The sequence below is a fragment of the Crotalus tigris genome, unplaced genomic scaffold (genome assembly GCF_016545835.1).
Source record: "Crotalus tigris isolate CLP2741 ecotype Arizona unplaced genomic scaffold, ASM1654583v1 scf7180000024342.5246164, whole genome shotgun sequence".
Taxonomy (NCBI): domain Eukaryota; kingdom Metazoa; phylum Chordata; class Lepidosauria; order Squamata; family Viperidae; genus Crotalus; species Crotalus tigris.
Window position 1 is genome coordinate 5133250 of NW_024100512.1, and position 27010 is coordinate 5160259.

Sequence of the window (27010 nt, forward strand, 5' to 3'; positions counted from 1 at the left end):
TCCTGACCTCTGGTGCTTTGGAAGTTGATGCAGCCATGTAACACCACTGCTTTGTGAGCACACCAGTTCCTTATAAATTTCTGGGTGCAATTCAAAGTGCTGATTATCCCCTACTGGTATAATCTCTTCCTGGTATATAGCTGGGTTATTTACAGGACGGCCTGTCTCCAATTTTTTTTGCTCTGTCAGCGAGATCAGGTGTGCTTCAGGACCCTTCCACGAAACCGTGCCGCCTGGTGGATCCAAGAAGTTATGCTTTCTCTGTGGCAGTGCCTGCTCTCTGGAATATCATCCCACCCACACACACACCCCAGATTCAGATGGTCCCCCGTCTTTTGTCCTTCCTCAACAGTCTCAAAACCTGGTGCTTTCCCTAAACATTGGGCCAGATCTTGGAGAATCTAAGAATGAGCTCTGTGTTGGTTGGCTTCAGTTGCTCCTGTTATTACTTCTGTTACTCTGCTAACTTGTCATTGTTTATGTTCCAAAGGTTTATTAGATCATATTGTATTTTTAGTTTCCCGTTTTCATGTTTTCTTTAAATTATATAAGCCACCCTTGGTTGCTGTTGCAAATGAGGCACCCACATATATCAAGCAGGTAAGAAAAAAACTGGGCTGCATTAACAGAGGGATAGAATCAAGATCACGTGAAGTATTAATGCCACTTTACAATGCCTTGGTAAGGCCACACTTGGAATACTGCATCCAGTTTTGGTCACCGCGATGTAAAAAAGATGCTGAGACTGTAGAAAGAGTACAGAGAAGAACAACAAAGATGATTAGGGGACTGGAGGCTAAAGCATATAAGGAACGGTTGCTGGAATTGGGTATGTCTAGTTTAATGAAGAGAAGGACGAGGGGGGACATGAGAGCAGTGTTCCAATATCTCAGGGGCTGCCCCAAAGAAGAGGGAGTCAAGCTATTCTCCAAAGCACGTGAAGGCAGGACAAGAAGCAACGGATGGAAACTAATCAAGGAGAGAAGCAACCTAGAACTAAGGAGAAACTTCCTGACAGAACAATTAACCAGTGGAACAACCTGCCTCCAGAAGCTGTGAATACTCCAACACTGGAAGTTTTTAAGAAGAGACTGGACCGCCATTTGTCTGAAATGGTATAGGGTTTCCTGCCTGAGCAGGGGATTGGACTAAATGACCTCCAAGGTCCCTTCCAACTTTATCATTATTATTAAGTCCTCCTCCGCAAAACATATAACTGCAGCAATTCGGCAATAGGGGGTTAAGTATGATGGAAAAGACATAAGAGTGTTAAATGGCTGCTGAGAAGTTCATTTTTTTTCTTTGAGAGATTGGAATCCATGGCTGGTTATGGCGGGGTTTTTCCTTCTGGCAACAGCCTACAATCTTCTTGACAAGGTTTTTCAGAAGTGGGTTGCCCTTGCTTTCTTCCCAGGGCTAAGAGAGAGTGACTGGCTCAAGATCACTCAGCTGGCATTATAGCTAAGGCAGGATAAGGTCTCCTGGTTTTTATTTCAAAATTAATCTTTGACATTATAAACTCAATCAGCACCCTTGAAATGCAAGGAGCAGGGGGAGGATATGTATCTGATATGGCTATCATAAAGATTAGAAAATAAGCAATTGAAATGCTTTCAATACTTATGCAAATGTTAAGTATTATCAACGTACAATATAATGGCTGAGTGCATGTTTGAACATAATTATACATTTAGCCATTATCCTGCTAAGGCATTTAAAAGCTGTAAATGGTTTTTCAAGGGCTTACCGTATTAGGGACTAGGTTTATTAGGCCCAGCTGAAGTTCTATATTTATTTAAACCTGGAGAAAAAGATGATATTGCTGGCCAGCGGTATATATCTAAGATAGGTGATTTTTTAATATATAAAAGGGGTTGTAGCTTAGGTATCAATCATATATATATATATGTTTTCTGAGGTTTTCGCGGGTGTTTGTATGTAGATCTTTGGTTGTTCGGGTTTTCTCCCGCGTAAAATTGGAAGTGTCTTGGCGACGTTTCGACAAAGTCCCATTCGTCATCTTCAGGCTGGTGTTTTCAGCTTCGTGCTTCGAGGAGCACAAAGCTGAAAACACCAGCCTGAAGATGATGAATGAGACTTCGTCGAAACGTCGCCAAGACACTTCCAATTTTACGTGGGAGAAAACCCAAATAACCAAAGACCTACATATGTATATATGTATCAATTATATATATATTGATATTTTTATTTCATTGATACCTAAGCTACAACCCCTTTCCATGTGCACCCATTCATTCATATGGTGCCTTCCAGATGTGCTTCACTCTAATTCCTGCAATTATATCTAGCTAAGTCAGAGGTCTTCAAACTTGGCCCTTCTATGATTTGTGGACTTCAGCGTGCCTGGCTGAGGAATTCTGGAAGTTGAAGTCCGCAAGTCATAAAAGGGCCAGGTTTGAAGACCCCCTGAGGTAAGTTGTTCAATGTCTCTGTTTGTTGGGGGTGATATGGGCTGTCCAGATTGGGAAGTTTAATCTCTTCAACACACACACACAAATTGTTGGCTTTGTAGTTCTATCTTCCTCTCTTTCAGTTTGTTGGGACACTTATTATACCCACCAAACTTCATCCACTCTTAGTTGCTTTCCCTCTCTAACCTCCATGGCAGTAACTCCAAGAAGCATTAGGGCTGCAAAGGGGCATGCCAAGTGCTTGCCTTCATCATTTTTTCCTTCAGCAGGTTTTAATCCCTCGCCCCTTTTTTACTCTAACACCCAGCCTGATGAGCTCAATATTCTTTCCTTTGTGTTGGATTACAAGCCGTGGCATCCCCACATCCCAAACATGTGCCCTGTGCATTTGACACCTGGGCTGATGGGAACTGCAATCCAGGGAATCCAGAGGGAGAATAGGTTGAGAAAGGCTGGGTTAAAGGGAGCTGCGTTTTTGCCATCCAGCCTTGCCTTTTTGCCATGACAAGTCAATGCAGAATTATTTAGATTCTCCCCCCCCCTTCATTAACATATCACCGTCATCCTGTCCCTCCTCAACCAAAATGAATACAACAAAGTAAGACAGCAATAAACCTGACCGATGTGCTTTGCGTGCTTATTTGTTCTGCTTGGCAAACGGAGCTGTTGCATTATGTAAGGCGGCTGTAAAGACATCGTGTTTAGTGGGGTAGAAGCCTTGTTGAGAGGTTGGCCATAAAATGGCACAAAAATGCAAGAGAAGGCAGAGAATTCCCCTTATGGGTGGTATTTCAGCTGAGTGTGGAAGCCAGCAAGGAAATAGCTGCAGATACAGCTGTATTCAGCCACAAGGGAGTCACCAGGCCAGCCACAGAATTTACTGTGGTACACCCAAAACGTGGGGATTGTCCACCCTTGCTATAGGGCAGGGGTCTTCAAACTTGGCCCGTTTATGACTTGTGGACTTCAACTCCCAGAACTCCTCAGCCTGCGTGCCTGGCTGAGGAATTCTGGGAGTTGAAGTCCACAAGTCATAAACGGGCCAAATTTGAAGACCCCTGCTATAGGGGAAAGACATTGCAATGATCTAAAATGTTGAAAATACCTAGGGTGCCTTATGTCAGACATGTGCAATCTGGGAATCCAAGCCCCCCCTCCTCCCATCCCCATGTTTTAGGTGCAACCCTCTCCAAGAGTCTCTGCCCAATAAGGCTATTATGATAGATGTAATGCAGGGTAGCACTGTGGAGCAACAACTATGGCCTCTTTATCTCCTGTGAACTTCAAGTCCCAGAATTCCTGAGCCAGCAGGACTCAGGAATTCTGGGAGTTGAAGTCCACTGGTTGTAAAGAGGCCATAGTTGCCCACCCTTGCTCCATAGTGCTACCCTGCGTTACATCTATCACAGACTTGGTTTTTGTTGTTGTTAAGAAGAGAACAAACTTTAATTTTCTTAAACTCATGAGACACCAATAGGTAAGAACTGTGGCCACTTTTTAAGACTGTCTCCATTGGCATAAGGTTTTCTGAGAAATACTGCTAGGAGTTTCTGCTCACTTTGATGGGTGCGGAAGACGGAGTGTCTACAATCATCACTCTTAAACGTGATGCACTCCAGATAGGATGAGCCTATAATTTCTTAAATTCTCAGCCTTTGGGCCTGTCGAGAGTTTCAGGAAAAAGAGTACCCATTCATCTGGAGAGTACCAAATGGGGAAAGTTTCTGTAGGAGTAATAGCTTAACACGCTGAAAAGCTGGGCTTCTGCTGCCATCTTGTGCTCATGGTCTGTGAGAGCCGTGTATAAAATGGGTAGCTGTTTTACACTTTCTTTGTTGAATTGCCTCGAAATCAAACATTGGGGATTCCTTCCTAAAGGGACCACTGACTGATCATTTGCTTTTAGCCACCCATTTATTATTGACAATTGTACACCTCTCTTCGAAGATGGTAGAGGACAGGAAGACCTGGAGGAACGTTGTCCATGGGGTCGCGATGGGTCAGACACGACTTCGCAATTAACAACAACACACCTCTCTTCAGTTTTTATCCAAAGAACTGTAACACAAGCCCCCCCCCCCACACACACACACGCTTCCGATCTGGTGTCATTGCTAATCCAGGCAACCGGTAAAACTATATGCCGTTTGCCTAATAAAATATTTATGTCCTGTCATGTCGGCATATTTCCTTCTGCTGTAAGCAAATGCTTCCTTAGAAGCTGGAACTCTGCACGATCCAGTTTCTAACTGATCAAAGGTGTCGGTGGGGGCTCCCTACTTGCAGAGAAATGCTTTGTTCTTCCTTCATCTCCTTAGAGTGACTTGTTGCAAGATCAAGTCACCAATTCTCACACGCAACTAGAGCAGAGTGCGGGAGCTGAGCAGCATTTCTCTTGCAGCTGCAGGTAGTCCTTGACTTAGAACCATTCATTTAGCGACCAAGGCGACAGGGACACTGAACACAGTGACTTACGATTTAACGGTCCTTGCACTTACGGCCATCCCAGGATCCCCCCAGTCACGCGATCAAAACTCAAGACGCTTGGCAACCGGCACGTGTTGATGACGTTGCAGTACAGGTAGTCCTCGACTTAACGGCCACAACTGAGGCCAAAATTTCTGTGGCTAAGTGAAAGATTTGTTAAGTGAGCTTTGCCCCATTTTACAACCTTTCTTGCCCCAGTTGTTAAGTGAACCGCTGCAGCTGTTAGGTTAGTAACATGGTCGTTAAAAGGAATCTGGCTTCCACCATTGCTTGTCAGAAAGTCGCAAAAGCTGGTCCCGTGACCCTGGCACACTGCAACGGTCAGTTGCCAAGCTTTTGAATTTTGATCATGTGACCACCGGGATGATGCAAAGTGTCAATGCTGCAAATATTGTATATTCTTGCTTTTGACAATATGCAGAATTGTCTGGTAATTATGGGGTTAATACAGAGCAGAAGGGGGGTTGGGGGTAAAGCCCGGGAAAGAAAGAGGAAGAAAACATTTGACCTTCACACTAATTGGATAATGTGAGATATGATGGCTAACTTAGGGAGGGAACATGCTGATAATTTAACTGCTCAGAGGAAGAGAATTTAGATCCTAGCATCCCTCCGTTGTGCCTGTGCCGACATTTTGTAACAATAAAAGACTTAGGAAAATAATGCCTGGAAGTTCTTTGAAATGTTTCACTAGCCGGAACCATAACATTGGTTATGGTTGTGGGGAAATGGTGATATGTCCTTTTTTTCAGTGCTGTTGCAACTTCGAACGGTCCCTAAGCAAACCGTTGTAAGTCGAGGACTACCTGTATTCTGGAGCCATGCGATCACCCTTTGTGACCTTCCCAGCTGGCTTCCAAAGAAATCACGTCAATGGGAAAAGCTGATTTGCTTAATGACTGATTCACTGATTTACTTAACAGCAGTCATTCACTTAATAATCTTGGCAAGAAAGGTCACCAAGTTGGCTTGCTTGCTTACTGTAGCAATGAAAATTCATCTCAACTGTGGTCATAAATCAAGGAATACTTGTACTTTTAAAGGCAGAGCTAGTTCAAAGCTATGATGGGCCCTGGGCTTAACAGATAGTGGGAGGATTTCTTTTTTTTTTCATCCCAAACTCTACAGATGCACACGTGCACACACAGATAGACCACAAAAGTTCATGTTTAGCTCCTCTGGAACAGTTGGTGCCCCAAAGATAGGAGGACCCCAACTTTCATGGGCTTCCCCAAGCTGGTAAGAACATAGCGGTTTTATAAGGCTTTTAGAGATGTGAAACACCAGTACAAAAGCTAGTTTGGGTTTTATCACTGTTGGCTATTTTTGCAATTCTGCAGCTGTGTTATTTTTTTGCATTTGCCACTGCCTAAAAGCTGCTCAGATTGAGGCAGCAGATAAATCAGACAAATAAATTAAACATGCTCTCAATATTCATGATGTGCCATTAGCACATCAGGTTGTATATATGAACAAACACACCAACACACCAAGGGGGACTTGGGAATTAGCCTGGCTGCCCTTTACAATACAGGTCGATGACTGGTGTTCCGCCAAGTAAGATCAATGGGGAAAGCAGATTCACTTAACAACCGTGTTACTAACTTGACAACTGCAGTGATCCACTTAACAAGTGTGGTAAGAAAGGTTGTAAAATGGGGCAAAACTCACTTAACAAACATCTCAGCCACTGAAATGTTGGGGCTCAATTGTAGTCATAGGTCAAGGACTATCTGTAGACCTGCTCTCGATATTCAAGATGTGCCATTTGCTCATAATCTTGTATCTACGAACACACACACACACACACACACACCAAGAGGGACTTGGGAATTAGCCTGGCTGCCCTTTACAATACAGGCCGGTGACTGATGTTCTGCCAAAGTGGGATCTCCAGGCCGACAGGCAGTGAATGGCGTCTCCCCTTACCTATAAGTAGAGTAGAGAGCTCTGGGAAGAATAAGCCACATTCAGAATTGGTATCCAGCACTTAGTCCTTTTGAGTTCCAAAACACCGAAGCTGCACTGGTTGGTGTTACCCAGATGAAAACAGTTCCCGTGGGGTGATTGAATAGGTTTGGACAGAAAAGAAAATAGAGTATATATGGGGGAGAAGAGACGAAGTAAAGCAAATGAGAATAAAGGGGTGCAGAGAAATAGGATGGAGATTCAAAGTTGATATTCCTCATCACTTGAATAACCCCAGTTCTCTTAGAGATATAAGGCCAATCACTGCCTTTGCCCAAGCTATCTCATAAGTCTTGCTAGGAGGATTAAAATAGGACACGTTATGTAAACCATATACATCTTGGAGAAAGGTAAGATGTAACCCTAATGAATAAATTGTAATATTTATGTATCAGAGCTGTTGAGAGCATACCCACCCAATTTTGTATTTCTGTCTTTGCAGTTGGATTTGCCCAATCAGAGATTCATGTTCCAGCCTCAACTACTGTAAACTGAGAAGCACCCTGGGTGATTGGGGTACCTGACACTACATTCCTCAAAGGGCCTTGTAGAAAAGACTATTGATGCCACCTGAAAATCACTAGAGGGACAATTCGGTAGAATTATCCAGACGTTGGCCCCAGATATTCTTTCTCACTTTCTAACCACGCACAGAAGCTGATTTCTAAGTAGGTCACTTACTTTTACCTGCTCACAGTAAAATGCGGTCCTCGACAGTCTATCTAGGTGCAGGCAGGGTGAGTCACCCATTACTTCAGAATCAGTGAAATATCAGATACTGTCTTCCTTGTTCTGCAGTGCTAGACTTTGTGAGTGATGTGGGATTGAGGCAAGGAAACGCTAAAATGACAAGGATGAGAAGGCACGTCTCCTAACTCCTTGTTAAGAATCTTCTGCTTCACCCCCCCATATCCTTATATGCCGCATTGGGAAGTACGCTGTTTCACAGGACCTCTTATCTCCAAAAACATGATAGGTCCTGGATTGTCAGCTTCATGGAGGGACCCAGTTTTCAAAAAACATAGTGAGCTATTGTTCCAGATTTTCTTTGTTGCATTCAGTAATTGTCTGTGGTAACTTTTGGGCTGCCTTTTTCTTTTTCTGTCAAAACGGGATGGTGAAAAATGGGATGCAGGACAGAGCACACTAAAAACTTTTTTTTTTTAACGCTACCTGTAATTTGTGTCATATCATAACGAAAAGTTGGACACTGAGAGAAGAAACAGGCACACGAGAAATGATGCAAAGGGTTGGTCCACCTGGTGAATAAAAAACAGTACAGGCTCGAGAGGGTGGGTGGGTGAGTGACAGCTTAACAAAGATGCCTTCAGCACAATAGAGAACATATCTTGTATTTATCATTGGAAGTCAGAACAGTATCACTTTGCATATGTAAATTGCTAAAAAATGAAAACAGAAAGAGGGAGCTGAGAATGAGGCTTAGGAGGACTGCAGGGGTGATTACAGCTTTGACCTGTGGCAGGAAATGAGAACTCAGCCCAATTTGGCACAAATGTTCATATATTACAAATACATACATTGGAGTAATGCAGAGCATGGTTGTAGCTATGTGCAAGAGAAGGATGCCTAGCCAAACAGCTTTGCTTGCTGTTTTTTTTTTCTTAAAGTCTTTGATATCTTTGTTATAGGCAGAAATTCAAAAAGGATAGTTTCTCACAATATGAGCAATTAGGATTCTAGTTAGTTGCCGTAAAAAGGATTTTCACGGTCACAATGCATTCACATTAAGGCGACACAAGATTCCAGTTTGTTATTTTGGTGTCATTCTTGTAGCACAACTTTATCTCAGGCATCACGCATAAACAAGCCTTAATGTAGCATTGGCCTTGTTGAATTTCTGCCTGCTAGGTGGATGATAAAGCTATAGGAATTCAAACAGAAATAGATGCCTCCTTTATTAAGGAGCTTGCATGCTAACTGTTTCTCCTGTAAGATTCCCCTATACTTGTAAAGGGAGAGATGTAACCAGCAATCAAGCTATTTGAGAAATGTTTCAGATTCCCCGTCTCCTTAGGGTCCAGATATGACCTATGCAGAGAGATTTCCTTCTCCTTTTCAGATGGAGGAAGACTTCAGATGTTACAGTGACTTTAGGAAGCCTAATACCCACTTGCAATGCCCTTGACCAAGACCAAATGGCAGAGGGGGGGAATGTGAAGGCAGCATGGACAGACAGATCTAAGTGACAGAAGTGTTCTCCTCTCCCACTCCAGAAAGCAACTGCTACATGAAAATATGATAGATTCAGTGTAACTGAAACTGGACCAAAGACGTAGGAGTGAGAGACAGAGAATAATCCACGAGAAAAAGAGGCCAGAGATTAATGGAAAGCATTTGGTCCTTTTCTGTTTCTTTTGGAGAGTGGGGAGGGAGGGAAAGAATTGCAATACAGTGAGCAGGATTAGCCTGTTAATCAGCTACTGTTACATTGGCTCTATAGCTGGCTGAAGCTTTTTTTGTTTGTTTGTTTAAATCCATGCAAAGACTGAGTCCAGGAAACTAGAAGCAGCATTGGGTGAATTGGGAAACTGAACCACTGAAGCTTTTGTGATGGTGGGAAGCACTAATAAACTCTGCAGTGATGGAGGCGCCCTTACTGGAGGTTTTCAAGCAAAGACTGGACAGCCATTTGTCTGGGAGAGCATAAAGCTTCCTGCCCTGGGATTTGGAAGAGAAGATCTCCACAGCCCCTTCCTACACCCTATAGGGATTCCATGGTAGGGAATGAGTGCTCTAACCTGAGGTTTGAAAGCTAACACTGGAAGGATAGGATGAAGGGAAACCTCAAAGCAATTTTGGAACTGTAAGTGGGTTGTTTTCATTGCTTGCATCCGCACCTCTACCTGTCAGATTGACCAAATCCAATTCATAGCTTTTCGTTAATCACAAGAGCCTCACTGAAGATGGTGAGCTGAGGAGTGTAGGGAGCATAACGCAACCAAAAGTGGAACAGGGCAAGGTGTTTTTTTTCTAATTTGCAAGGGACCTTTCTCTCCCCACCCCACCCCACCACCGCCATTATGCCCACTCTCCCCTCCCTGGCCTCTCCACTTGACCTTGGGGGGTGGGGGGCGGGTCTTGTGTTATTCCTAGTGGGAGAGGGCAAGAGACATTAAATCACAGTCTCAAAAAGCGTAGCCTTCTGTGGAGGGGCTGCAGCAAGACTGTCTGGTGGTGGCAGCAACTTTGTCTCTGCTTCAGGTGTCATGTATTCCAGGTGGTGGTGGCCCCAGACAGGGGTGGTCAGCAATTGCCAGCGCTGGGGGAGAAATGAATGAGGCAGTAGCATCAATGATCAACTCAAGGCAGCACCTCAATTTGTTCAGTTTTATTTAGTCCCCTGAAAGTCATATCTTGCTTGGATTAGCCCAGTTGGGACTGGAAAGAGAGTTCTATCAAAGACTCATTTATACAATAAAAATAGGGCTTTTAAAGTATAAAATCCTCTCTCTTGGAATGAAGGCCTTTAATTAAAGTCACAGAGCGACATATGTATTTAAAACCAAAATCAGTCCACAAACATGACTCAAAAATTCTTTTTATTTTCGTTTTATGCTGTTGCCCTGAACGATCTTTTGAAGAATGGCCTGATATTCCTTAAAGGCACAAATCAATTAATCAACTAATCATTGTCCCTGAAACCCAAAGGCCTCTTTACAACTGTCCAAAAGCCACAACTAAGTGCAAAATGAGAACTAAACAATAAGTTAAGAGGCAGGATAAAGCTAGATTTTTCTGAAAGTTCTGGATAGAATTCCCGATGTATATCTTCTTTCAGTTCTTGGATCTACCAATGGTGTATCTTCTTGCATCTTGCCCTTATTTTGGCTTTTCACAATTGCAATTTCATTCTATGAACTCGAGCCAACTCTAGAAGACTCTCTCTTTCTCTGGCTAACCACCCTAGAAGTTGTTTGTGGCTATATTTAATAGACCAGCAGACTATACACAGGCAAACATCTTAACTTGCCAAATGAGGTGGCAGGTCTTGTTCATAGGCACGTTGTCAAGTTTTAGACAAGCATTTGCAAAGACTAGCACAGCTCCCTCACTGAAAAATATCTCCAATGTCACTGACCAATCATGCCGTGAGAAGGAAATATAAACTATGTTTGAACAAGGAGGAGCCAAACCACCACCCTAGCCTCACAATAGTACATTCTCACACCAGGCAGAATTCCAGGTGTCCCAAACAGACAAGCCTAACAAGCAAGATTGTTCACTGGGCTTCGGGTAGAGATGAGCTATTGACACTCACCTGTTGGAAGGTGCCCTTGCTTCGCAGAAGTTTGTAAGCGACAGTGCAGGGGATGCAAAGCATGGAGGCAAGGGCCAGCATCCAGCCAATAGCCTCCCCCCACCAGGGGTAGACATAGGTCTTGTTGTAAGTCAGTGGTTGGTAGTTTACCACGTGGAACAGGAAGATGCCCTGATTAGGAACAGAGAAAGAGAGAGCGGGAGGGAAGGAGACAGGGAGGGAAAGAGAAGAGACCAAAGTGAAGATCAAAGTAATTTCAAACTGGCTTCCTTCTAGTTTTTCAGTTTTAATGACTGAGGTATCTATTTGCAAACTGAACACTCCTTCAGCTTTCCACATTTTGTCCCACTTTTACACTTCATCCCATTCTGCTCTTTTAGACAAATTTGCTTTTTATAATGTTATTTTTAATTTCTGAAGCAGACATCTTGTAAAAAGTTGAAAAATTATTCCAGTCAGGGAAGGAAAGAATTTCTGACATCTAGCTCTGACCTCAATAAATATTAGATACAAAGTGTTCTTTTTCTGCTCCTAGGAACTGTATCTGAAAATGCTAGGTGCTTTGAACTCACTTTTTTTTCCCCTTTGGCTTAAAAGATGTATTTCTTACCCTTTAGTAATACACTGTTAGACTGTTTTTAATGTGTTATTTTTATGCTGGTCTACGAACAGAATAAAGATTTGGTTGAATATATTTGCCTCTGTGTTACACACATTGTACCTATCTTCAGCAGCAGCAGAAGAGAATACCATAATTTATAATGCGTATTTTCGTATATGCATTAGATTGTAATACTGTTTGAACTATTTGGTAATTCACGTTGACTTATCTTTTCTGAGGTTTAGGGAGAAAGAGAATTCCCCCCCCCCCGGAAAGCAAGGCAATTCCTGTGTTCATTGAAACAGGATGATTTTCAAATAGGTTCACGAAAAGAGGAATATTATGCATTTGCACCAACATAGTACTGTCAGTTGTGACACATCTTTTGAAGTGAGTGCAAGTAGCAGTGTTGGATACATGGGCAGAGGAAGAGGAGTGAGCTTGTTAAGCCTGCCAGCCATCGCCTCTTTTTAGGTTTTACTTTGTATTTTTTGACTAATTCCAATTTCAAAATGTCTGGAAAGCATGCCATCAATTTTTAGCAACAGAAGAGGCTTTGAGGCTCAAAGAATTGTTTTTTTTTGGGGGGGGGGTGAATGACTCCTAGGTTACCCATCCCCAGAGTAGATTGTAGAATACATTCTTAGGTAAAGAGGAACATTAGACAGGAGCAGAGAATGTGTCACTACAGTATCTGTATGCAATGGGAAAATTGACCTGTCAATATGTAGGAATAACCTCATGCCATTTTAGCAGTCAATCAGTCAGTCAGTCAGTCTGTTTTATGTCTTTCCCACATCTGCACATGTAAAAATCCATTCAAACTGTGTTCAAGGGCTTGTTTTTAAATGCAATGTTCTCCTAAATCAGTGATGGCGAATCTTTTAGAGACCGAGTGCCCAAACTGCAACCCCAAACCCACTTATTTATTGCCAGGTGGGCGTGGCCCACTAGGTGGGCATGGGTGTGGCCAAGGTGGGCATGATCACCTCAAAGTTGCTCGTGGGGAGGGACGCCTGTGTGGGCCCGGCAGGGTTGGGGGAGATACAGGGGGGTCTCTGGCAGGTGGGGCGGTGAGCAAGAAGCTTGTCCTGCGGGGTGAGGCGAGACAAGGTGAGGCAGGGCGGGGGTCCATTGCCACAGGCCAATGTGAGGCAGGGGCTGGGGCAGCTGCTGCCTGACACCAACGGCCCCTGCACACAGAGGCCAGTGAGCGCATGGGTGCTGGGATGCATCCAGCCATGTGGGACCTCGGCGAGTTAGCAGGCGGCTAGTTGAAGAGGGACGGTTGCCATCTCTGGGGCATCGCGCGTGTGCCCACAGAGAGGGCTTTGGGTGCCACCTCTGGCACGCATGCCATAGGTTCGCCACCGCTGTCCTAAATTATATTGTGTATTTCTGAGCCCTCCTGGATTATCATAATGGACTTCTAAATGTATCTTATACTAAAATGTGCATTTCTCAAAGCCTTTTGGTCCATTCTGTAAGCAAGAATTGTAAGTACTGCAAAATTCAGGGCGACGCACCATCCAGAGGCAACATATGTTTCAATGAAGACACTGTTCTGGGAATTTCAAAGCAGGTCAATTCCCACCAGAATTCATAAAAATGTAACTGCTACTGGATATGATACAGATATCCAGGTTATTTTTAAAGAAGCAGGGGAAGGCTGTAGTCAAAAATAGGACGGGCTGTTCTTTTTTTCTTTGTTGGTTTGCTGTAATGCAGAACAAGCTTTTACAGCAATTTTTCTCAGCTCAAGCTCTCACTATGGCTAGCCAGCATAGTGGGTAATCAAGCACATCTGAAGGGCAGCAAACTGAGGACAGTAGACAAAGAAAACTTTGGGAATGAACTCCAGCCTCACCAGCTGAGTGCAATAACAGGGTTCTTTTCTTAAAAATAGACCTGAACATGCCAATGAATAAATAAATAAACCTATCTTCCCTTCCCCCCCCTGAAAAAAGGAAAGGGGGGGGATTTGCTGTCCAAAGGTTGCTTCCTAGGATACATAAAAAAAGACTTCTTATATTGATTCAGATTCTGGTATCAGTATAGACTGATAAATGATTAAAAGGATATTTTTAAAAATGGTGAGTTTGGGGGAATTAGCCCTTCGCTCTAGCAATAGCACTTAGACTTATATACCGCTTCCCAGTGCTTTACAGCCCTCTCTAAGCAGTTTACAGAGTCAGCCTATTGCCCCCCAACAATCTGGGACCTCATTTTACCGACCTCGGAAGGATGGAAGGCTGAGTCAACCTTTAGCCGATGAGAATCGAACTCATGACAGTCAGCAGAATTAGCCTGCAATACTGCACTCTAACCACTGTGCCACCATGGCTCAGGAAATTGCCCCTTCCCTGCCCACACGGCTGTATCATAGCTATTAGTACAGTTAGAGCACAAGGTGATCTACACATCTACAGAAAAGCAAAACAAAAATAAAAAACCGGAAGTACAAATGCCAACTGGAATTCTATGTACAAATTGTAGCAGGAGCATCCCTTCCCAATTCAGATACCCTCGATCCTCTTTAAAAAAAAATTCCTGAAGATCTGGCTGTCCCCTCTAGCGCTGGACGAGGCTGTTCCATGAGCCGCTAGGACAGGGGTAGGCAACCTTGGCTCTTTTATGACTCGTGGACTTCAACTCCCAGAATTCCTGAGCCAGCATGGCTCAGCTTGGAAACCTCTCCCTTTCCCTCAGCATAGCTGGCTCAGGAATTCTGGGAGTTGAAGTCCATGAGTCATAAAAGAGCCAAGGTTGCCTAACCCTGCTGCTAGGACATGCTAGTCTGTGTTATGTGAATGATTGATCCCAGCACTGCATATGCTTCTATGCGGTTCTTCTTATGACTGATGCATTTCTTAATATTTTTTTTAATTTGTTAACTGCCTGGTCGCCTGGTGAGTGACAACTGTATAAATCAGATGAATGAGTAAGAGCATCACATTGTTCAAATCTAGTGATCATCAGGGTTTCGTCCTCTAACACAGATGGCTAACACAAGCACTAGCTGCCACATATGTATATTAAAGCAAAGGCAGACATGTGAGGATTACATTGTTTTCATAAGAGGTTTCAGGGTCAGAGATGTGCCTACCGGCGTGTGATTGCATTTAGTTATTTTTGAACTGTTTTCTTGTTTTAAATAACAATTTATGGGCGTGGATGCAGACACGTGCACCTGAATTTGGATGGGAACTCTACCCAGGAAGGAAACATTTTACTGTTTTTGCATCCCCTCCTCCGTACCAGGAGACATTTGCATCTCATCTTTGCTGCTAGTGGCAGCCAAATGGCATTTGGGGAATCGGAAGGGATAGGAAGGAGCCCTGGCAAAACACCAAGCCCTCGTGCCAGCAGTTTGTTGAACTAGGAGGCAATCTGAAAGTCCAGAAACAAAATACTCTTTTAAAAAACAAAAAACAAAAACAAATTCAAGGACATCCAATATCCCTATTTTTGTATGATTGCACAAAGTAACCTTTGAATGGGAGGGAAAGGAAAGGGCAAGCATTTTCCTCTGAATGCAATGTGCTCAGCAAAATGTCAAGTTGCCACCGGCTAGGATTGAGGTATTGCATAACTTTCGTACTTCATCAAGCTCATTTTTAAAAAATGGCTGGGGTGGGGGGGAAAGTTGTTGGAAAAAAAAGAAAGCCTAAATAGGGTCCAACTTTAAGAAGGGCCTTTCTGATTCTGGGTTCAAGACCCGAGTGCCACGTGATGGGGTGAGCTCCCGTCCTGCCAACCCAGAAGTTCGAAAGCATGCCAATGCAAGTAGATGAATAGGTACCACTTTGGTGGGAAAGTAACCGTGCTCTGTGATGCTCTGGAAACATGAGCAGGGAAATGTCTTCAGACAGTGCTGGCTCAATGGCCTTGAAACGGTGATGGGCACCACCCCTTGAAGTCGGCAATGACTAGGGCACGGGTTGGCAACCCGCGGCTCCAGAGCCGCATGTGGCTCTTTGAGCCTTCTCCTGTGGCTCCCAGCCTCCTCCGCCATTTGCAGTGAGAGAGACAGAGACAGAGAGAGGCACTTGCGCTTCCCTTCTCTCCCTCTCTCTCTTTCTCTGTGTGTAAAAAAGAGAGTGGCCTCACGCTGTTCTTGGACAAGCTGACAAGCATATTGGGTGGGGCTCCTGCCCTTGCTGCGTCTCAGCAGAAAGCAGGAAGCAGCAAGCAGCAGAAAGTAGCAAGCAACAGCTCGCTCGCTCTCTCTCACACACACACACTCACACACACTCACACACACACTCTCTCACACACACACTGAGTGGGGGAAGAGGACTGGCAGACCAAGGGCAGGAGAGAGCCAGCCCAATAAGAATGTGTGTCAGCTTGTCAGAGAACAGTGTGAAGCCAGCTTGCCAGGTGAGCAGAAGATTGGAGAGAGGGAGAGAGGGGGGGAGAGAGGGAGGGAGACAAAGAGAAAGAGAGAGAGAGAAAGAGAGAGAGAGAAAAAACTCATGCACAGCAGCCTCTATTTCTTTTTAATAAACTCTTCAATCAAGTTTCCCCCCCTTGCACGCGCACTCTGGGAAACGGGTCCAAGTGACTCTTTGAGTGTTTAAGGTTACCAACTCCTGGACTAGGGAGTAAAATCTGCAGGGACTCATTTACCTTTTTCTGACTCTGCACCCATCCCTACCTCCTCCCTCCCGAGACTTACCACACACACCACAGGAGTAATAAATAACCAGCACCACTTCATATAGGGCAGAGGCCGGTACCCAATCATCCGGGCGATGTCATCCATGAAGCGGTCGGCTCCTGCAAAGAAGAGAAAAGGAAGCTGAAGAGAAGCTGTTTTCCTCCTACCTGGTCCAGGTTAGCTCCCTAGATCTCTCTTAGGACGGAGGGCAAAACGGGGCTTGAGGAGAAAATGAGGAATGGCAAGTAAATGCTGACTTTTCTTTCCCTCTCCCTCCCTCTTTCCACTTACCATAAACCCAGGCAACCACCACACACTCCCAAAAGGCTTGCCAGAGCAGTGTGATTCCACTTGCAGAATAGTTGTCGAAGAGCTGAAAGACGTACATCCCGCCCTAAAGGCACAGGACACAGGAGAGGAGCCAATTAAGGAAGCCATTCGGAGCAATATTGTTTATTGGTGTATGATGCTGGCAAGGAAATGAGAAAATGTAGGAGCATGTGTGAACAGCCCATCCCAAGAGCTCCATCCAGTTCTCTGCCTCACTCTTTTAAGATTAAGACAACCTTTATTGTCATATTCCTGTATACACAATGGTACATGTTAAAATAAAATTCCAATGCCCCCTCTCAAAAGAAAGAATACCACTGTTGGTTTCTTTTGCAAACAGGACACTTCGATTGACTCACAGAGGAGAAGGGAATACTAATCATTCATATATTTATTTCGTATTTTCTGAATCACTCTTTAAGAGTGGCCTGGGGGTGATTGTCAGACATGCAATAGACCTTGTGGAAGAATAAAAGTAAGCTACTAAAATGGTTATTTCTGTGAGTGCGTTTAGCGCTGGAACCTGATGGTCAGGATCGTAATAGATTCATAAGGCTGCCAAATCAGAGAGACTCAAGCAGCTTACAATTAAAAGCTCCCCCTAGCTGGAGTCCATTTTACAAAAAGGATAGTCTTTCTTCTGGCCTTCAACTCACCTGAGTCACCATGGAGAGATCAATGACACAGCAGACCAGGCAGCAGATGGCGGCTGTGATCTCCCTGCGGGGTGAGGCTGCTGCTGGCTGTGGAAACAGGTCTAGGATACCAGTGATGAAGCCTTCGACGCCCACAAACTGGCAAGAAGCGAGTAAGCAGGGAGGGAAGGAAGGGAAGGGAAAAGAGAATGGGTGACTAATGCACTGGGTTGCACCCTGTTTAATTCAGATGATGCGGGAGATGCAGAATTGGTGGGCCGAAAACACCCTTGGCACAGGGCTTGTGGTCTCCCAGCAGAGACATTCGCCAGATGGGAGATTAAAAAATAGTCAAGTTGGTGATCATGACTACGCAACTGTGGCCCAACATCTGTTTGTGTATTCCCCAGGTGTAGCACCTTAAACAAGAGTGGAGTTTTGATCCTTCTCCCAGACGCCCTGATCTCCTTGGCAATTTGAGCCGAGGTGGCGCAGCAGTTAGAGTGCAGTACTGCAGGCCACTTTAGCTGACTGTGTTCAGCAGGTCAGCGGTTCAAATCTCACCGGCTCAAGGTTGACTCAGCCTTCCATCCTTCCGGGGTAGGTAAATGAGGACCCAGATTGTTGGGGGCAATGTACACCGCTTAGAGAGTGCTTGCACTTAAAATGGTATATAAGCCCCATAAATAAATAAATAAATAAATAAATAAATGTCCCAAGAGCTCTGATCTGCTCTGGGTAGCTCCCACTGCCCTGAGCTTATAATATCTGACCCAGCCTGTCATTTTTAGTTGTGTCAGACTACGATTCCCATAATTCCTCTGCTGGCATCCTTTTGGACCATGATGGAGGGCAATTATGGGAGTTCAGATCTATAACAGCACTATTTTGGAGCCACAGTAGATGAAGTGTCTAATGTGTGACTTTCGCGCATTCTCAACACGTCCCTCTGAACTGCTGGATTTTAAATGATCTAAGTTCACTTACATTCTAATGCAGACATGTCAAACACAAGGCCTGGGGGCCGGATGCAGCCTGCGAAGCCATCCTGGAAACAGTGAGGGAACAGCCCCCGCTGTCTTGGCCCTGGCCCAGGCCAGCTGGGAGCCAATGTACAATTTTGTGGTGGCCATCTATGCTGAAACGCATTCAGTCTTAGCTCCACAAGGCCATCCAGAAACAGTGAGGAACCAGCCCCTGCTGTGTTGGCCCCGCCCCTGGGTGCATGCTAGGGAGGTGTCACCCTTTGTGAGGAATGAAGAAATGCACCATGCCTTGGCGCTTGCCCTGGTCCCACCCCCTTCTGCTAGAGACCCTCAGATCTGTCCCACTCCTGCCCAGGCCCCCACAGGCACCCTTGACGTGAACGATGTAGAGCTGGCCATGCCCACCCAGTAGGCCACACCCACCCCATCCACGCCCACCCAGCAGGTCACACCCACTCGGCCCCCCAAGGGCAACCACAATGTTGATGCGGCCCTCAATGAAATTGAGTTTGACACCCCTGTTCTAATGCAACGTACTTTGGTTCTTAGGCGACAGGATGGCACTTGGGCCAGAAATATTATGCGTGGTGTGAACGATCTCTTCTTACAGACCCCTTTGAACATGCCCAGCAGTAGCCTAATTAGCCCAGCCAATGTATGACAACAATGTACATGCGGATGAAACCTGGTAGGGAAGATGTTTGACCTCAAGAAGAAATTGGATTTTGCGGCATAAAGGAGTACAATTATCTTGAAGGAGAAGATAAACCTCAAAGTTGTTAAATGCTTTCTTCCTCACTCCTGGTCACTTAGGTCAAGATTTTAACTATCTTGATATCCCTTTCCTTTTATAATTGTGGCCAGCGGCAAGGGTATTCCTGATCCTCAAGCAATGAGAAACACTTTATCAAATTAGTTCTGCAGATACTGATGGTACAACAAACCAGGTCCAGACCACATGTGGCCCTGGACAGCTGGTAATGTGGCCCCACAAGATCATGAACTTTCACCATCATTATGTGATTTATATACATTAACTGTATTCCATATTTTATATGCGGCCCAAGGCAATTTACTCAGTGTGGTTGGCCTAGGAAAGCCAAAAGGCTGGACATCAATGTGCTATAATGGCAGGAGGAAGCTGGGGGGGGGGGGATTATTATGGGAAAGCTGGCAAATCCCCATCTCTATTTTCTACCTTTTCCTACCCCCCCCCACAAATGGATACCTGGCTGTCCAGACCCAGGACAAGAAGCATGAAGAAAAACAGAGTAGCCCAGAGTGGAGAGAGTGGCATCAGCGTTACGGCTTTGGGATAGGCAATGAAGGCCAAGCCAGGACCTGTAAGAGAAAAACATTGCTTGGGAATGGAGACTGCAGAAAAGTCTTTCAAGATCTAAGAAACTGACTTCATGAAGAAGGACATCTCCTTTGGAAGAGGCTTTCAAGGTCTCGGCAAGGAGTTCACAATTTTTCTGGGACTGAGGTCCATGCTCAGTTTTCAGATGGTAGACATTTATTTTTAATCTGATCAAATTTAATGGCATTCATCAGAGTTCATAAGACTACTATCGCGCAATATGTTTAACTCAGTTACCTTCAACTATACCAAAAATTACAATTCCCTGCTTAAATTAATTTAGAGGAATCCTGGGACCGCACTGAAAGCTATGCTAAGGTAAGAGACTGGGCACCTCTAGTCCTGCGATTGTGTTTCCTAGCCCTCTGCTTAAAATCCTTTTTTAAAGGAGATCCCACTGAATCCAGATGCAAAACAGGCATTCGACTATCGAGGTACTTTCACTTGTGCAAAATGTTTGAAAGAATCTGCCTCTCAAGAATATAAGTGCTTTTGTTTCTACATGGAGACTGCTTCTGGACTTTGTGCTTGAGGTGGAAAAAAAAGGAAACTTTGATTTTTGGGTTTTATTGATTAGATTGATTTGTTGTTAAAGAAATGGCTATGGAAAAGTAAAAACGTGAGGCTCAATGTTAATGCTTCATTCTACTGCAACAGAGGAAGTCGGAAGCCAGTGTCTTTTTTTTTCTTATTCCCTTCTCCCCCTCGCTTTCCTTTCCCTTTTCCCTTCCCATCGTGTCCTGCTATTTGCTTTGTATTTTGTATTTTACTCTATAACCTAATAAAATGTGTGTGTGTGTATGTATATGTATATGTCCCATTCGTCATCTTCAGGCTGGTGTTTTCAGCTTCGTGCTCCTCGTGCTCATCTTCATGGTGGGTGTCAGTTTGCTTCATGTATGGATTGGAGGGGTTTAAAGTGGCTAAAGATGCAGCTGTGGTCTGGCTTCTGGCAAACTGACACCCACCATGAAGATGAGGCACGACCACGAACGCGAAGCGAAACAATAGCAATGCAGCTCACCATCTCACATCCCCATGCAACTCAGACTATCCTGAGCACAACAAAGCCCCCACTCAAGGAGAACACTCCCCCAACTAATCAGAGCACAGCCAACCCCCCCATCCAATCAGAGCACAGCAAACCCCCATCCAATCAGAGCATAGCCAAGCTCCTAACCAATCAGAACACACCTCCATCCAATAGAACACAGCCAAGCTCTCATCCAATCAGCTCATACCCCCACTGGAAATTAAAAGGAAGAAACAGCTAGGATCACACATTGCTCCTAGAAGCACGAAGCCGAAAACACCAGCCTGAAGATGACGAATGAGACTTTGTCGAAACGTCACCAAGACACTTCCAATTTGACGCGGGAGAAAACCCGAATAAGCAAAGACCTACATACAAACACCCGCGAAAACCTCAGAAAACATATATATATATATATATATATATATAAATATATATATATATATATATATATATATATATATATATATATATATATATATTTAGGTTGTTAACAAAGAATAAAGAGAGAACTGGTATAGCTATTTCGAGTTCCTTTAACTCTCTTCAGCCAGACTTACTCTTCTGAGATTCGAACCTGGGCTATCTGCATGTTAGGCAGTTGTTAAGAAAAGAAAAAGAAAGAAGATTTCTTTCTCCCATATTTGGGCTGACAGGGTGCACATTCAAGGTAACACACACACACACACACACACACACACACACACACACGTCTATAACCTAATATAATGTATATATGTCTATAACCTAATATATGTAGTTTAAGAACTACACAGCCGATGCTAATGGGTGGACCTATTACCCGATCCATGGGACAAAACGCAGAGGCAGCTAGCCACATAAAAACGGACTCCCGGATCCAGCATTTTATATCCTGATGATGTCAGTAGTGTGGCCGACGAAAGCTTCGTTTTGTAGATTAAACATTTATGTTTATGATTTTATCCTGGTGATCACCTTATTTTACTTCACATTTTATTTTACTTCACACACACACACACACACACACACACACACACACACACACATATGTATGTAGGTCTTTGGTTATTCGGGTTTTCTCCCGCGTAAAATTGGAAGTGTCTTGGCGGCGTTTCGACGAAGTCCCATTTGTCATCTTCAGGCTGGTGTTTTCGGCTTCGTGCTTCTAGGATAATCTCTGATTATTCTGTTATTAAAGTGTTTAGTTTTGCCGATAGTTTTGGTCTTTTCTATGGCCAAAACTGAACACTTTAATAACAGAATAATCAGAGAAGCCATCGAGACAGAAAAACGCCCACACAGCATGAACAAACAAGATGATACCTCCTGCCTACCAGCCATTTGGAAACCCGCCCTTATTGACAAACAAGTCCCCAACACAAAGAATGACACTAGACCCTCACTCACGAAAACCACACAGGATGTCACCACCACACATCCACGCAAAAAGCAAACCCAAATCCACACCGATGATGAGGCATGACCACAAACCAGAAGCCAGACCACAGCTGCATCATTAGCCACTTTAAACCCCTCCAATCCATACATGAAGCAAACTGACACCCACCATGAAGATGAGGCACGACCACGAACGCGAAGCCAAACAATAGCAATGCAGCTCAGCATCTCACATCCCCCTGCAACTCAGACTAACCTGAGCACAACAAAGCCCCCACCCAAACAGAACACTCCCCCAGCCAATCAGAGCACAGCCAACCCCAGCCAATCAGAGCACAGCCAAGCTCCTAACCAATCAGAACACACCTCCACCCAATCAGAACACAGCCAAGCTCTCACTCAATCAGTTCATACCCCCACTGGCAGTTAAAAGGAAGAAACAGCTAGAAGCACGAAGCTGAAAACACCAGCCTGAAGATGACGAATGAGATTTCGTCGAAACGTCGCCAAGACACTTCCAATTTGACGTGGGAGAAAACCCGAATAACCAAAGATATATATATATATATATATATATATATATATATATATATATATATATATATATATATATATATATATATAATCAATTAGACATCTGTCTGAAAAACTTCCTGCATATACTCCCTTGACTCAGCTGGCAAAGAGGGAGGAGAGCCTGTGGCTTGGTGGTTAAATCACTGCCTAGTATGTAAACTGCCCAGGTTCGAATCCCATAAAGGGTGTGGCTAACTGACGAGAGCAGAATGAGCTCGAAATGGCCATCTTAGTCTCCCAATTTAATTCTTTAATTCTTTGTCAGAAAAAGAAATTTGGATTTGTAATGTTTCGCAGTTGCGACTTGAGCCTGCTTAACGCCCCTAGTTGGGGGCTGCAAGGCAAAAGAGATTGTAAAAAGTAAAACTGCAGTATAGCAGTTAAAAAATATCAAGGTGTAATCAATTAGACATCTGTCTGAAAAACTTCCTATATATATATATATATATATATATATATATATATATGTATGTATGTGTGTGTGTGTGTGTGTGTGTGTGTGTGTGTGTGTGTGTGTGTGTGTGTGTATGTGATAAAATAAATAAATTTGAACACCAGGATAATATCAAACTAAAAGCTGTTTAATACAAATGCTGAGTTTTTGTCAACCAGCACTGCCAACATCATCAGAGCATAAAAGCAAGTTAATGGGAGTTCTCTTTATGTTACTAGCCGGTTTTGCGCCCGGCTTTTCGACCTGGTCATTGGTCCACTCAATGTCTTTAATTGTTTTATTTTTAAAGGGCATGCATTTGCTGCTCCCTTGGTAGTTTCCAAAACTGCTGTTCCCTTTTCCCCTTTCCTTCCTCCAATATATAATCAATAAAGCTACTGAACTCCGGGATACAAAAGAGCCGTTTTAATTACTGAGCTTTCATCAACATCTTGTTGACATCACTGGCAGGAAGGAAATTGAAGGAAACTCTGACTGCTGCTCCTTACCTGACTCTGCCACCTGGGAGATGTCTACCCCCTGCTCTGATGCCATGAAGCCCAATACTGAAAATACTACGAAGCCAGCGAAGAAGCTAGTGGAACTGTTGATCACAGCCAAGAGATAGGCATCCCTTTAGAGAGAAATGGATGAATCAATACGACCAGAAGTGGATCCTTAACGTCCTCGGCCCTCCTCCCTCATCCAGACAGCAACAGAGGACTGCTCTGCTTCTGCCTCGCCCGAAGGCTCAAAACTCCAATTAGCCTGGAAATTGCCTGATTCTTTTGACCTGGAAACCCTTTCCTCTAATCATACACGTAGCAGTGATTGCTGTGTGGAAAAAAAACACACACACACAATACATGGTCACAACCGAATACACATTATGGAAATACTCTAGCCTTGCTCTTTTGATTAAGATTACAGAATATATCCCAAAGGTGCAACTGGATTTTCTTGTTTTTCTTTGAAGATGTTTCTCTTCTCGTCCAAGAAGCTTCTTCAGCTCTGACTGGATGGTGGGGAATGAAAGGATTCCTGCAGCTAAGAAGGCTCCACATACATTTGCACTACTCAGGTCACCCTGAGGACACAGGCAAACCTCCAAATGGCCTCAACGACTCTCCAAAAGAAGGCAAGTGACCAGCTGTCTGCAAGGAGTATAAATCCTTCCATTCCCCCCCCCCATCCATTCAGAGCTGAAGAAGCTTCTTGGATGAGAAGCGAAACATCTTCAAAGAAAAACAAGAAAGCCCAGTTGCCTCCTGAAACTTTGGGATAACCGTGACTGAGATGACTGAGAATCTCCATAGATATTACAGAGTATAGATATTTGTGTGCAGAAAGTGAGATAAAATGATAGCCGAGACAATGTTAACAAAGAGGCTCATTGCCAGCTACATTCTACCCACCCAAAAAATATATCCCAACACAGTTCTGCCCTGCCCATAATCTGCAAGAAGAAAAGCTGAACTAGTGTATTTCAAACCGGGCAACTTTTAAGATGTGTGGATTTCAACTCCCAGAATTCTCTAGCTAGCATGCTGAAGTCCACACAGGTTTGAAAAACACTGATTTAAATTATGCAAATCAAGCATAACTGCACACAGTCTTGTCTTCTGCGTAATTTGTTTAGCCTTTGCTAACCTTGGAGTAGATGTTAATCCTTAATCATTGTATACCACTTACACTCTTATTGCTTCTTTTCGCTTCCAATATTGTAACTTGAAGGACTAAAAAAAAAAATGTCAGGGAAGTGGAGAAATGAGATTTCTCTGGGTGTCAATTGGGTTCACATTGTGTCAAATTATATACTTATGGAAATTAACAGAAAACACACAAAGCTAAAAAAAATCAGTGTGTTGTTAAATGATATGCTGGTTTAAGGACACGAAGAAGGAGAAAATGGGATTAAGTTGATTTTAATACCACTTTTTAAAGATTATTTTTTGAGGGGCAGCATTTTTTTGTAGGATTCAGACAATTCCAAAAGATTTCACCACCATGGTTGGCTCTCAGAATTATCTGTATGTGATGTGGGATCTCACCTGTAACAGTTGTTGTGGAAGCGATTGTAGCTGCCAAGTGCGGTCAGGGCTCCCAGCCCAATAGCATAGGAGAAGAAGATCTGGGTGCCAGCATCAATCCATACCTGGGATGAGGGGAACAGCTGTGGTATAAACCCCACTAGTGGGGGGGGGGGCAGAACCCGGTTTGCATGGCCTGACCAGTGACTAGAGGGCAGCAATGGTTGCATGCAAGAGCTTTGTTTCCTGTAGAGACATTGACTACAGCCTCATCCTTTCCCCAACTATTTCCCCCAATGATAACTTTCCCCATTCATCTCTCTCTGTCAATGCCACCCAAATTCTTTTTTTTTTTGTATAGATTTTATTAGTTTTTATAGGGTTAAGGATATGGTGGGATTGGGATTAGGGTCGGATTTGGGTAGGGTTAGGGTTTTCCCAAATAACATTTTCAATATTTAGCAAACAGCATAATGTCTGGGTACATGTATTTAACTAAAAATAATAGATATAGCTAATTATCATAAACAATATGTTAATCCAACACTCAATAGCCTTCTTCTTACTAATACATATTCAAAATTACATATCATATTCCTTGTCCTCGGACACGTTTTTCTAGCCATTGATAGAATTTATCCCATGTTCTAAAGTACACTGAGTCTTCTTTCTCTTTTATCTTTAAAGTCAATCTATCCATTTCTGCACAGTCTAGAATTTTCTTAATTAGTACTTCTTCAGTTGGTAAATTTTCATTTTTCCAATGTTGGGCAAATACAATTCTTGCTGCCGTTAATATGTGTAATATTAGATATCTGCAATCTTTCTCATAATTAGCTCCTATTATTCCACCCAAATTCTTACCTGAGCCACAGCAAGCTTGGACCAGTCAGGTTTCAGGTAATAAATGATCCCATCCAGCGCGCCAGGCAACGTCACTCCATGCAAGAGCAGGAGGATAAGCACCACGTAAGGGAACAGTGCAGTGAAATAAACGACCTGCCAGCCAATGAGAGGATTAGAAGTTACAAAACTGTATAGCTGGAGGACCACCCTACCTGGATCCCAGACTACATTTGACGTGATGGGTCACAAGTTATGAATACTCGGATAATAGGATAGAGTAGCTATCTACAGTACTCTATCCTATTATCCGAGTGTTTGTAACTGGCTGGAGTAATTCTGGGAGTTGAAGTCCACACATCTTAGAAGTTGCCAAGATTGAGAAACATGGGGATAGAGAATGAGGATTGTGTTAAAACATAAGCATGTAAAAAGACAATATCAAATGAAAATTAAAAAAAACTAATCTATGGCTGCTAGAAGCCCTGTCAGGCTCACTTCCTTTTCTGCAATTCACAAAAATTGCAGCATATACCATTAGTTTTCAGGAAACAATATCCTTGGACCCCTTTCTCCTCTTTTTTTCAATAACTGTTTGTAGTTACTACCAAAGAATGATGTACACTTGTACAGCAGGCAGCTTTACAATCCAGCGGGAAATACAAATAACATTTGCTTGCAAGTACTTCATGATGAAGAATTGGTTAGGCAACCCTCTTCTTACCTTCACTGCATTTCTTACATAATGACTGTTGCCAAACTGAGGTCAGAGCAAGGTAGAAATAGGTTTACCTTGCTAATAAATAGTTCCTTGAAAAGATTTTTAAAAAACCCAATTGTTAAGTATGAGGTCCATTAAGTCTGAAGAAGAAATGGCAAGATATCCAATTTCAATCCAAAGCCAGGAAATCTAGAGACTTAGCTTGCTCAGTTTCAGAATGAAAAGCAGGGCATTTCAACATTCAGAAATAATG

At 43.6% G+C, this 27010-nt stretch overlaps 1 protein-coding gene across 1 annotated transcript in view; it reads right to left on the minus strand.

The window, feature by feature from the left end:
- Window positions 1-8143: 8143 nt before the first annotated feature.
- LOC120300502 (sodium- and chloride-dependent creatine transporter 1-like) overlaps window positions 8144-27010 on the minus strand; it is a 35190-nt gene continuing 16323 nt past the window's right edge. The window contains exons 7-15 of the mRNA XM_039326650.1: window positions 26058-26192; window positions 25215-25318; window positions 23673-23797; window positions 19610-19722; window positions 17417-17554; window positions 16722-16824; window positions 16449-16549; window positions 11167-11337; window positions 8144-10167 (exon numbers count right to left, since the gene is read on the minus strand). Coding sequence (XP_039182584.1) covers window positions 10021-10167; window positions 11167-11337; window positions 16449-16549; window positions 16722-16824; window positions 17417-17554; window positions 19610-19722; window positions 23673-23797; window positions 25215-25318; window positions 26058-26192 — 1137 coding nt within the window. The 3' untranslated portion in view covers window positions 8144-10020. The remainder of the gene's footprint in view (window positions 10168-11166; window positions 11338-16448; window positions 16550-16721; window positions 16825-17416; window positions 17555-19609; window positions 19723-23672; window positions 23798-25214; window positions 25319-26057; window positions 26193-27010) is intronic.